This window comes from Poecile atricapillus, chromosome 10 (assembly GCF_030490865.1).
Source record: "Poecile atricapillus isolate bPoeAtr1 chromosome 10, bPoeAtr1.hap1, whole genome shotgun sequence".
In the NCBI taxonomy this organism is placed as follows: Eukaryota; Metazoa; Chordata; class Aves; order Passeriformes; family Paridae; genus Poecile; species Poecile atricapillus.
This window is the reverse complement of record NC_081258.1, coordinates 15,347,609-15,359,747: the sequence shown is the minus strand read 5'-3', so window position 1 is coordinate 15,359,747 and position 12,139 is coordinate 15,347,609. Positions and strand designations below refer to the sequence as shown.

Here is a 12,139-nt window from a genome sequence, read left to right as displayed (position 1 = left end):
CCCTCAGGACAGTCCCCCTGTCACGCTGTGCTCCCCCTCCCCAGCCCGGCTCCCTTCATCCGCGCACGGTGTGCAAGTTGCTCCCTCCCCACTCTCTGTGTGTCTGTATCCACTTGTAAAGATGTCAGCTGGGCGTGCGACCCCCAGGCAAATGCCAGGGCCTGGTGGCTTCACTCCCCAAGCCTGGGGGTATTTGTAGGGCTTTTTTCCGGGCAGCTACTGCAAGCCCCTCTCCTTATCCTGAGTCACAGGGGGGATCTGGCGAGTTGGAGGCTGAGGAATCGCGGAGTCGCTTTTCAGGAGCTGTTTGCAGCCCGATGCTGCTCCAGCTGGCGATGAGATCCTTCATGCCATGCGTTTTGGGGGGACTGGGAGGGTTTATGCTCACGGATGTGCTGCCTCTCTCTCTGTGTCCTGCAAGACGCTTTGTTCTCTGAGGAGGAGGCGAGCGGAGCGTTTCGCTCGGCAGTGTCAGGGCTCCTGGAGGGCGGCAGGCAGGGAGGTGTTTTCCTGTCAGCCCTGCCAGCCGGAAGACCTGATGCAATAAGTCTTTGTGTGAGTAACCTTAATTTAGGCAAGTGGCTGGACTAAAGCCAGTGGGGCTGGAGCACTTGGTGGGCAAACACACCCTTTGGAGCTGGTCAGCACAAGGAGGGTGGAACAGGAAATAGAGGTGAGTAGAGAGCTGAGCTTCGGTGGCAGAAACATCTCTGAAGGGCTGGGTCCCTGCTGCTGGCTCCCCAGAGCGTGAGCTGCTTTGTGGAAAGGAATTGGGAGGATCCTCGTGAACCTCGAGGACCAGGTTTGAACCTCCTGGCAATACACCTGATCCTCGCTGGAAAAGCTGGAGTTGTGAGCATAGCCCAGGTGTGCTCAGTTCTGATCCTGCTCCCCTGGCACCAGCATCACCCTCCTCGAGCCAGCCCAGGTACTGGGACCTATGATACCACTGTGCTTTTCTGGAGTCAGAAAATTATTTATTATCAGCCAGAAATAGCCTTCCACTGAAGCCCGTTGGGGGCAGGGAATGGAGAGATGGGAGGAGGAAGGCTGGGAACAAAAGCTCGGGCCATGTGGAAAGGAGTTGTTCTGAAGAACGCAGTCAGTGGAGGATGTTTTTCTGTAGTTGCCTTGGGGGAACGCTGCACTTGCTTTGGTTACAGCTGTGTGATAGCCTGGGACATACGTTTTCTGATGATGTGTGTTTTCCTTTCCCTGCTGTTGCTGCTGGAGCATCCTGGCTGGCATAAAAGTGGAGGAAAAGAGTGAGGGCATCTCTAGTGAGGCTTCCAAGTGTCCCTGAATTTCATCTTCCTGTGGTGTAGGCAGCCCCTAGCACCTGCCTTGGGTAGACACACAGTCCTGGAGCTGCTCTCTAAGAGCCAACACTGTCCCCAGCCCCCTGGGGATGGAGTTTGCCAGCAGCCTGCCTTTGCTGGTACTGTTGGCATGTGCCCTGCTGCTCCTGGGACCTGCTTGGTCAGGAACACAGTTTGTGTCCCTTGAAAGGGCTGCAGACATGGCCCTGGTGTGGTGTGAGGGTGGGCAGGGTGGTCTGACTGCTTCTCCCTCGCTGCCGCCCTTTGAGCTCCAGCTGAAGGGAATGGAGATCCTGAGGATCAACATGTCCTGGGGACATCCCTGCTCCTGGGGCCTGTGCTGGGGGACAGCAGGGGACCTCATGCTGGTTGCTGACAAGTTGTTTGTGAAGCCATTGCTTGGCAGGGTTAGACAGCTCCAGTGCATGGCCAGCCTGTGCTGTAGGAGGGGGCCTGGAGCCCAGGAACTGGGGGATTCCAGTGTGGAAAAATCCTTTTTGGATTCAGCTGCTGGAGCTGAGCTATGGATCAGGATGCTCTTTGCCCTAGAGGGATATATCAGCTGCACAGCTCTTGGCAGTCCTCGATTCCTCTCCTCTTCCAGTGATCCCCCTCCCTCACCCCAAAACACCGGGACTGTGCAGTGCTGGAGCAGCCGCTAGCTACCCCACGATTTACCAGTCTCCCCAGTTGTGTACTGGAATTGCATCAGCTTTGTTTGCCTTTCAGCAGTCTCAGTGTGGTGTGTGAAGAGTCTGGGAGGAATAACTTCTCCTGCTCCCGTTACACTTGGTGGAAAGAGTTTCCCACTGACTTCAGTGGAAACCTCTGCCCGGGGGGAGCTGGCTGGGGCTGCTCGCGCCACCGTAAATCGGGGCTTGTTCTCCAGTGCTGGGAACATAATTCCAGGTTAATTGATGAAAAAGCAACACTTTCAGCCTCCTGTCCGGGTTCAGGGCTGCCAGCTCTCATAAGAAACTCTTTATGTGACAGCCTTGGCTGGTGTTCAGAGGCAGGGTGGGGGGATAGAAGGAAAGGTGAATTTTCTGGTGCAGTGGAGTCACCTGGCATTTGAAATAGTGCTCCTGGCAGGATGCAAAACCCACAAAACAGTGTGAAAAAAAAAAGAATTGAACACTTCCCTACCCTTTCTATCCCTGAAATATTACAGTTTGTCTTTAAACCTCTGTAAAATATTTGTTGAAGGACCTGAGTCATCACTTTTTGCTGCTTTGGCTCAGTTTCCTGGCTGCTGGCTTTGCAAGGTTACTTGTATGGATGATGGGAGCAGGGGAAAAACTAATTCCCAGGAACTCAGGTGAGTTTGGAGATCATAACATTGTTAAAATGCCAGAAAAACAAACGAGTTTGTTTCAACAAGCAAGAAGAGCTCCAATTTTATTTTTCTGCTGCTTTTGCTAAGGCCTGGTGTTTGGGAGTTGTCATATTTTCTGACTGTAGCCAGCAGGAAAAATCTTGTGTCTAAAATAGTCGCCTTCCCCCCAGCCCTGGATTTTCCACCATCACGTGATTCCAGAAGCTGAGGATTTAGGAAGAAACATCAGCTGTCATGAGGCTGATTTTAAACATGATACAAGCTGGGAATACAAGTTTTGCTATTAAACAAGTCCAGTGCTGTGCAACCATTTAAACCCAGGCTGATATTCCCTCGAGCGGTGTCTAAAGCTGTTGAGAAGGGGTCGAGAATTAGTCAGACGTCATTCTCACAAACCACAGCATTTTTGTGTCGCTGGCACACAATTCTGTCTCAGGGTGAAGCTTCACACATCGAGTGGCAGCATCTCTCTGCTGCAAAGCAGGCCAAAAAAATTAAAATTCTGTGGGAAAACGTTGGATCTTAGTGATGAAAATCCTGTCTGTGAAGGGGAAGGGATGGGGGGCTCCGAGTGGTGGGATGGAAGGGAGGGGGAAAGGTGGCTCCAGCCATGGGGACATCAGTGCTCTGCATGACTTGGTGTTGGTGTCCCAGTGCAAATGAGCATTGCACATAAGTACCCATGAATTAATATTTATTTATCTTATCAGCTCTGAAGCACTGGTTGCTTTAGGGATGAAATGGTGCATGGGATGGAGGGACCTGCGCAGCTGCCTGCTGCTGGGGCTGTTCTGCCTGACACGAGGTTAGGCTGACATGCAGTGAGGTCCAAAAGCAGTTAAAGATATTTCTGATCACATAAAGGACGATTTATTTTTTTTCCTTCCCCTCTCACATGTGATGGATGGTGTTGGCTGGGAATAGGAATCCAATTAAGATTCAGAAAGCCAGCATTTTTGTTTTCAATAGCATAGAAAAGCGGTTAATAAGTTAAACAGCCTGTTTTATACATGGTGTATAGTTAGGATGGGGGAGGCTCCCTCTGCACCTGCAAGGGAGCCCTGCTGGCTGCGGGTCCTTTGCAGCCCAGCCACCCTCCCCACAGCCTTGATCCTTTACATTCCGTAGGGCTGACTTTAATTGAGTCCACTTTCTCCTCCAAATCCAGCTTTGAAACATCTATCCCCCCTCCTTGTGACAGTATGCCCAGCTTTCCTATGGCTGCTGTAGGATGGAGCAGGGAATTTTTAATAGTGGAAGTTAAAATGTGCCCCAAATCCTGAGAGTGCCTGGTCCTCCCTTCCTGCACCTCCTGGTTTGTTTGCTTGTCCCAGCAGGAGCAGGTGCCTGACAAGAGCATCGCTGCCCTGGGGAGGCAGGTTTGGTGTTTCCCTCTTTGGGACAGAGGCTTCCCGGTGCTCCTGGGGCTGCTCCGGCAGGACTGAGCCTCCCACCCACCCGCGGAAGGGGCAGCGTGGATTCCTGCCTGGGAATCGGCACACGAACCTTTCCCTTGGTCCGCCTTGTAGGGTGGCCGTGTGCAGGGCTTGATGCCACGATTCGCAGTGATGTTTTCTGCCCTGAATCACACATTTCCCTAAACTGAGCCCCAGAGGAAACTCGTAGTCAAGCGAAAATGTGCAAGCCTTCCCCGCGAATCGGAGCCAGATCCGTGCGTGCCAGCGGAGACGGGGATGGGGTCTGTCTGTGTCTGTGTGTCCTGAGCAGGGGGGGCTGCCATGCTCGCAGCTCGCCCTGCTCCTCGTTTGCCCTTTCTGCTGGCTGAGCAGCGATCCTGGAGGCGCAGATGGGTCTGGGAGCGGGGCAGGGAGCGGGGCGGGCACCGAGGTGGGCTCTGCCTCCCGCACAGGCACCCCCGGTGTGCTGGCCGCAGTCAGAGCCCCTCCGCTTCCTCTCCGCTTCCGATAAAGGACTTCTTCCTGCCGGTTTTTTTGGTGCTTGTTGTTGTAGTTTTGTTTTGTTGGTTTTTTGGGGGTTTTTTTTGTGGATTTTTGGGAGGTTTTTTTGTTTGTTTTTTTCCCCCACTCTGTGACTTTGTGAGCGCGCTTCCAGGACGCGCCCAGCCCCTGCAGCTCCTCCCGGCCCGTGTCACAGCAGTGGTGCTGCCCCTGTTCCCACGTCACCGCGGGCTCTGGAGGAGCGGCTTTTGCTTTCGTTTGGCGGCCCGGAGCCCTCGGCTCTGCGACGACAGCTGAGGATTGCGGAAACACCCTGAGAGCTCGGGGGGTACCCCCCTCTCTTTGGCTCTCTTGCTCTTGGGGCTCGTGGTTTCTCAGCGGTAAGTGGGTTTAGATACTTAGAGGCTTTGGGGGACATTTTCAGACTTTATCTGTAGAGGGTTGGAGAACAAATTTGCTCTTTGGTCCCAGTGCCGGGACTCTGCCCCAGGCTGCCTCCATGCCAGAAGCACATAAAAGGTGTTTGGTCTGGTTGCAGAGGACGGACTTTCACCACCCAGGGGCTTTTGCCTTTCCCGGTGCCCTCGGGCAGCTCACCTCAGCTAGAGGATGGTTTCTCAGGACAGAGCAGCCCCAGGTCCTTCCAGCTCCTGCTCTTATGGAGGAAACATCTCCAAAGGAGCCAGGGGGGCACGTTTGGTGGTCACAGGAGAACCCTTGGGATCGCAGTGAGGGCTGTGAGGTGGTACAGGGAGCAGGGATACAGGGCTGGAGGAGGCTGTGTGAAGGAATCACTCCCACTGTGATCCTTCAGTGCGAGCCAGCCTCATCACTAATGCCACTAATGCCACTGCCTCCCGGGCTCCAGCAGCTGCTGTGCCACCAGTGGGGATAGCAGAGAAGGCTGCTGGAGGTGGTGGGTACCTGCTTGACATCAGCAGTGGCCGTCTCAGCTCTGTAGCGGGCACGGGAAAGTGCTTTGGAGCTGCTTTTCAGGTGATGATATTTTCAAAATGAGATGAGCCACTTTAGGGGTGACACAGGGTTTGCTTCAGAGTTTTCTTGCGATTTGTGACTCCCAGGTTACCTCAAGTGACTTCTCAGGGCTCTGCTGATCATCACCCCTGGAGAAGCCGTGCTGGGTGCTGCCCATGTGCTGCTTGGTGCAGCCGCTTGGGGTTCCAGCAAGGTGAGCGCTGCCCTCACTGGCACCAAACCTGCAGAGACCTGGAGGGTGAGAGCTTTTCTGGGGACAGCAGCAGTGTGAGAGGAGCTGGCACGGTGGGTGGGGATGGCCCAAGTGTGAAAGGGAGAAGCAGCCACTGTCACAGCAGTGGCCAGCAGCCCTTGAGCTGGAATTTGGCAGTGCTGGTGTGAGAAGCCCAGCTGTCAGCACGAGCAGCATTGTCTATTGTCCATTAGGGACAGTCTTCCATCAGGAAAGGTTCATTGGAAATACCACTTTATTAGCTTGTCCTGAAACACTTTGTCCTTCTGTACCAGGCACCAGAGTATCTCAGTACAGTCCCCTTGGCTTCCAGCAGGCAGGACTGCGGGACTTGCGCATCAGGCTGGAAACAAGAGCCCTGCCTGAGCATCTCTCTCTGCTGGGTCTACCCCAAATCTCTGTGAATTTGGATGAATATGAGCTCAGTCCCAGCTGTGCTGCCTGTGCTGGGATGCTCAGAGGCAGTTTTCAGCCTTTCCCTGCCCAGTGGGAGAGAGATGAAGGTCCTCTGACGGTAGCAGGTACCCAAGGAACATCTGTAGGGATGTACCAAGCATCCCCTTTCTGACTCCCATCCAGAGGCATTTTCTGGGGGACTGGCAGCATGGTGCTGTGTGCATGACTAAGTGCACCTGAGTGCAGAAGGTAAAGAGGCTGCAGAAAGGACCAGGTGCAAGCTGTGAATCCACTGAACTGCCTAGGTGGGACTGAGAGGCAAGCGGTTTTGCTTTGTGAAAGAGTTCTGGAGATGAGACTGTCAGCAGGAGAGAGGAAAGTGACCCCTGGGAGCTGTGGTGGTGTGGGGAGCCGCCTCTGGTGTCCACTGCAGGGCATCCCAGCTTTTCCTGGTGTCTCCAGCTCCATGTGTCCCATGTTTCAGCTTTTCTGCTGCTCTGGGCAACTGGTTTCTGTATCCTCACATTCCTCTCCTGCTTCCATCTCTTGACAAGCTGTTTTCACCTGCCCTTAATCCTCCCTTCGGTATCACTGCTCTCCCTCTGTGTATCCACAGATATGTGATTTATAACAACCCCAGTTTACCTATTTGATACTCCTCTCTCATTTTTGCCTTCCTGAAAGGAATTTTGCTTCCCAATTGCAATAGGCTGTAGTGCGAAAATAGTCAAAGGGGACTTTTGTGGGCTATCACAGAAACCGTGGATCATCCCAAAGAAGGATCTCCTGTTCCCTGGGATGGACACAGCAGGATTTTGCATGGTGTCACTACTGGGTATTGGTACTTCTGTGTCTGTTTCAAATATTCCTGGTATTGCCTATGAAAGAAATTATTTCTTTAATAAGAGACCGCTGAATTTAGGTCACTATTAAGATTAACACTCCACCCCGCCCCCCCAAAAAAAAAGTTTTACCTAAAACACAGCTTTATTTTTTCTCCTCTGTTTTTTCTTGTTAATGCTTGAAACAGAGGTTTAGCATGGCCTGAGGAACTGCTCCTCATGGGGCTGTTCTTCTGCAGAGGGAGGGGGGACCTCTTCAGTCATGAATTAGTTTGGAAAACAGGTGTCTCCTTCCCCTCTTTCCCTTTCAGACACGAGAGGAAGTAAAGCTCCCGGGTTTTTCTGCTGACCATTTTACACTTTGTAAAAATGATTTGGCGATCTGCTGTAGAGATTGGGGCACCGTGGGATGAGACTCTGCTCTGGGACTGCTAGATATTCTTAGATATTCAGGGCAGCCCCAGGGCTTTTGTGTGCCCCCCCAGAAAAACAGCAAAACCCTTCTCTGTGGGATGTTGTGGACGTGGAGCAGCTTGGAAGTGACCAAGCCATGGAGGAAAAAGTACTTGAAGTTGTAAGCACAAGGATGTTCAGTTCAGAAGATCCTGGAAGCTGGAGCCCAAAAAGGATTTGGTGACCATGTCCCTGCATTCTGGTCCTGCTCTTGTGACACCTCTTGATAGCAGACAGGACCGTGGGGCAGTCAGACCTCCAGGCTCATCCCTGAGACCCCTCATTGGTAACCTGGCTGTGTTTCCTTGGGAGACCACGTGTCTGCGAGCTCGGCACGGAGCCGGCAGCTGCGATTGTACATCAGGAGAATATTTGGCTGCAGATGCTGAGCGAGTCACAGGACTTTGTTCAGGGCAGCAAATGTGGGGAGAGGAGAACAAAAACGGGAGGAGAGAGTGGAATACAGATGATGGCACGCCGACTCTTTCGGTGCCAGCTCAAACTCCCCCTGAACTGAAAGCTTTTGGGGGTGTTAGAATGGTGCTGGCTCACTGGTGGTGCCTCAGATGTGAAGACTGAACTGGGAGACCCCTGGCTGGTGCTGAAGCACCTGGCCCTGTGGAACGTGCTGGATCCATGCTGGTGTAGCAAGAGGAAGGTGCTGGATCTGTGCCAGTGCAGTGGCAGGAGAGGTGGCTTTCCAGAGGTGGCTGGTGCTGGCCATCTCCCCTTCCCAGTGCCTGTCCTGCCTGTGCACACCCTGGGGAGCCGGACAGGCTGAGCTCAGGGGATGGAGCACGGGCGATGTGCTGTGCACCAAGAGGATGTTTTGGTGTCTGCCAGCCCTGGGAAAAAAGGTTTTTCCACTGAGTCACTTGCTTCCTCTGCTTTTTATGAGGCAGCACTGAGATCTGGGGGAAGGGGAGATGGAAAAACGCAGCCCAGATCTCCCTTCTCCGTCAGGACCAGGTCCATGCCAGCACAGCTGCCCCCTGTTTGCTTTTCAGAGGGAGTAGCAGACAGACAGCAGCATAAATAGAACAGGCTTGGTTATTTTAAGACGTTGATTACATGATCTGTGCATTAAAGAAAAATAATTAAGTAAAATCTTCACTTTAGCTGCAGCTGGCAACATGGGCTTGGGTGGAGCAGTGGCAGGGATGAGCACCTTGGAGCTCGTCCCCCAGCCATGGTGGATGAACCATGAGGACTTTTACTTCTCCTGTGTTCCTCCTTGAAGCTGCAGTGGATGGGAGGTTGCCCACGTGTGCCACCGTTCTGGCGTTGAGCTGCTGTGCATGGGGAGGGATGGCACCAGACTGGCTTGGTCTAGCAAGGGGGAGCCACACTTGGGAAAGGGATGTGGGTGCTGTTTTGGTCCTGCAGCCAGGGATGGGGTTTTCCTTCTTCTGGAGAAGTTTCTGAGTTCCTGTGGAGATGGGATGTCATACCGCTCTTTCCCTGAGCAGCAGTCTGGAGTGAAGAGCTCGTGTTTACTGGTGGGGGTTAAAACCAGGCTTGTTTCTGGTGACTTAGTGCCAAGCAGAGATCTTGGCAGGCAGGAGAGGAGGGCTCCAAGCCTTGGGAGCTGGAGCTGTTTTCTGCTCAGAATTCATTGCAGCAGGACTGAGCACTTGGGACAGCCCGAGGTGAGTCCAGAGCTCCTTCTCTCTCCCACAGCCCTGCTGGGATCACCCTGTCCCTGCCCTCCATCCCCATTCCAGCTTGGAAGCTGAGCTGTAAGGGAAAGGGCAGCTCCCAGCAGCACATGGGCTTGTAAATACTCATACCCAGGCAAAACAAATAGATTATATTAATTGGGGTTTCAATGCCAAACAGAAGCAGATGGTTTATCAAGGTGGAGGAAAGCAATGTTCGGGGGTTTCAGATAAAGTGGATGAGACAGGAGCCGCTCTTGAAAAAAGAAAACAAAAGGTACTGAAGCAGCTGCTGACTGAGAAAAGCTCACTCTCCATTAGTAAGGCACAAAGGTTTGTTAGTATAAATTGAACTGAAAATGCTTTTTTTCCTCTTTTTTCTCCCCTTTCTTCTCCATTGAAGACCACTGGTGGTTGTGAAGTAAAATGTATATCAGAAGTCAAGACTGTCCTGTGGGATGAGGTTTTGCACTAATAATGGTATAAAATTCATTTATCTCTGCAAAATTGCTTTGGTAGCAGACTTTTGTTAAGACTTTAAATGAATTTTTAGTCAGTGCTCTGTAAATTGTGCTCCAGATCATGCAATACTTGTCACATTTGCCTTCACTTCTCTGAAACAGCTTGTGCCACTTTCTAACTTCTGCCAGAGCCACTGTTCTCTGCTGGCCTCAGGAGCTGAGAGGAGATGGGGCTGATCGAGGGCTGGAGCTGCATCACACTCATCCTCACAGTCTCATCCCTTTCCCTATGATGATTTGCAGGGCAGAGCACAAGTTTGCCCCTCATAGCTTAGGTCTGTGGTCTGTTGCCCAGGGACAGACAGACAACAGCAAACAATCAGGTTTGTGCTGAAAGATGATGTGGAAATATGGCTTCTCAGTACAAACAAAATGGGATGAATGGTGGAAGAGGAGGTTGGGGAGTTCCTTCTCCCTTGAGGGGGTAAGATGTTACCTTTCCCTGAAAATCTATTATTTATGGAGCAAACTCATAGCAGGTGATGGGTGCTCTGCTGGGCCTCCGCTCAGGACATTTGGGAGATGGAGGCAGCAAAGGCAGAATGTTTGCTGCCTCCCAGCCCTGAGGTTGTCCCTGTCCTGTCCCACAGAGTGCCTGGAGCTGCTGCCAGCGCAGTCCATGGCGTACACCGTGACTCCCACGCCGGCCGGGCCCGTCGGCTCCCAGTACTGTGTCTGCAAAGTCGAGCTGTCCATCTGCGGCCAAAACCTCCTGGACAGGGATGTCACCTCCAAATCCGACCCTTTCTGCGTCCTCTTCATGGAAGTCAACGGGAAGTGGGTGGAGGTAAGTCCTGGTGTCGTGTGGATTTATTCCTCCTGTTTGCTTGTGCAGGTGTCCCTCTCTCTGTGCTCGTTCCTCCTCGTGCAGAAGTGGAAGCTTTTTTGGTGCTCCTGAGGCTGTGTGTGGCACCAGTGTGTGAATTCTTCTGTGTCACAACTGGTCCTTCCCCCATCACTGCTTTCTGCTCTGTGCTGGGCATTGGCTTTAACTGCGAGTTCCATTTTATACCTGCAGCTGTAGATGGTCTGGGAGGGAGCAGGGTAGGCAGAGTATGGATAGGTGATGGATACAGGCACCCTCATTGGGTGCAGCAGAAAATGAGCATTAAGGGATTTAAAACATGTAAACCAAACAAAAATGTTCCCAGTTCATGGGAAATTAGGTGGTGTCATTCAGGTACTTGGCCAAGGAGCTGGTGAATCACCTCAGGTGTCCAGCACTCAGGGAGAGTGCAGGGGAAAGCCTCACCTTGCCACAGCCTGCAATTAACTTTTTTCAACAGCCTGGGTGAGACTAATGAGCTTTCCACCCTTGATAGGTGTCATTTCTGACCTAATTGTGCTTTTCAGGAATTTTTCTTTCTGTCAGTAATGTCTCAGTCCAGCGGTTTTGATCCTGAAGCTTCCTTTGCAATACAAATGTGTGGTGCTTTTAGGCTGTTATTTTTTATTTCTGCTGGTTTTAGCTTCTTTTTAATTGGCACAGTAGGCACTGGACTGCTTGAGCAGCAGCTTACTGGCTGTGGAGTGGCAAGGGGTTTTGGTGTGCTTGTGCCTCTGAGCTTGCTCTGGTGAGTGGCAGCTCGGGGACATGCTGGGATGGAGATCCTCCAGCACTCACACATGTCAGGGGTGCTGTGTGGGTTTGGCTCGTGGCTGGGTGCCAGGCAGGGTCAGGACAGGTGGGATTGCCCATGAGAACCTCGCTGGATGGGATGTTTGGTGGACTCTTGGGACGTGGTTCAGCGCTGCCCCCTTGTTCTGCGTGGGTTTTGGTCACACAGCTGTGCCCCTTGCCCTAAGTGGAACCTCTCCTGTCTGTGGTGGCCTTAACAACACAGCGGAGCTCTAGGGGATGGATGGGGACAGAATAAGCTCATTGGTGTGAACCCATCCCACCCCACTGCCCCTTTGTCCTCCACACCGGATTAGCGACATGTCCCAAGCCTCAGACCTGGTTGTGGTGGTGGGTCTCCTCCTTTGGTACCAGCCCTGGTGCCAGTTCTGAGCTGGGCTGTGGCACCAGCTGATGCCAGCAGGAAGATTTCTGCTCACTGTTCTTTCTAGCTGTAACATTTGTTCCCAAATACAATTATTTTGTCTCACTGAGCTTAATAGGAATTAAAAATCTTTGTGAATCAGCCTTGGAGGGGTGGGGGAGGGAGGGAGGGACAATAAGCCCCAGGCTGGGAAGTGAAGATGGTGGTGTTTAAATGTTCTGCCCGGTGATGTCATCTCGCAGAAGCCATGAAAGAGCTGACCTGTCGTGCCAGCGACAGGGACAAGGGACACATGACTCAGCTCTGCAGCTGCCTTTGTACCACTGAGTCATCCAGGCAGTCCTGTACCTTCAGCATGAACTTCCCGTGACACTTCAGACAGCACTTCCCCATGTTGGAGCATGGAGCACCTCCACATGCTGGGGATGCTCGAAGGTCCCCAGCCAACCCCCCACTGAACACTG

General features: G+C 52.6%; 1 protein-coding gene across 3 annotated transcripts in view; it reads left to right on the top strand.

Annotated features, from left to right (window-relative positions):
• The window catches only part of CPNE2 (copine 2), a 43,059-nt gene that overhangs the window by 379 nt on the left and 30,541 nt on the right, over window positions 1–12,139 (top strand). The window contains exons 1-2 of one of the 3 annotated variants that reach the window (XM_058846133.1): window positions 4,779–4,954; window positions 10,263–10,459. In XM_058846133.1, the coding sequence (XP_058702116.1) occupies window positions 10,292–10,459 (168 nt within the window). In that variant the 5' untranslated portion in view covers window positions 4,779–4,954; window positions 10,263–10,291. Of the gene's footprint in view, window positions 1–4,778; window positions 4,955–9,557; window positions 9,632–10,262; window positions 10,460–12,139 lie in introns of those variants that run through there. The other 2 variants (XM_058846132.1, XM_058846131.1) reach the window with 2 other exon arrangements.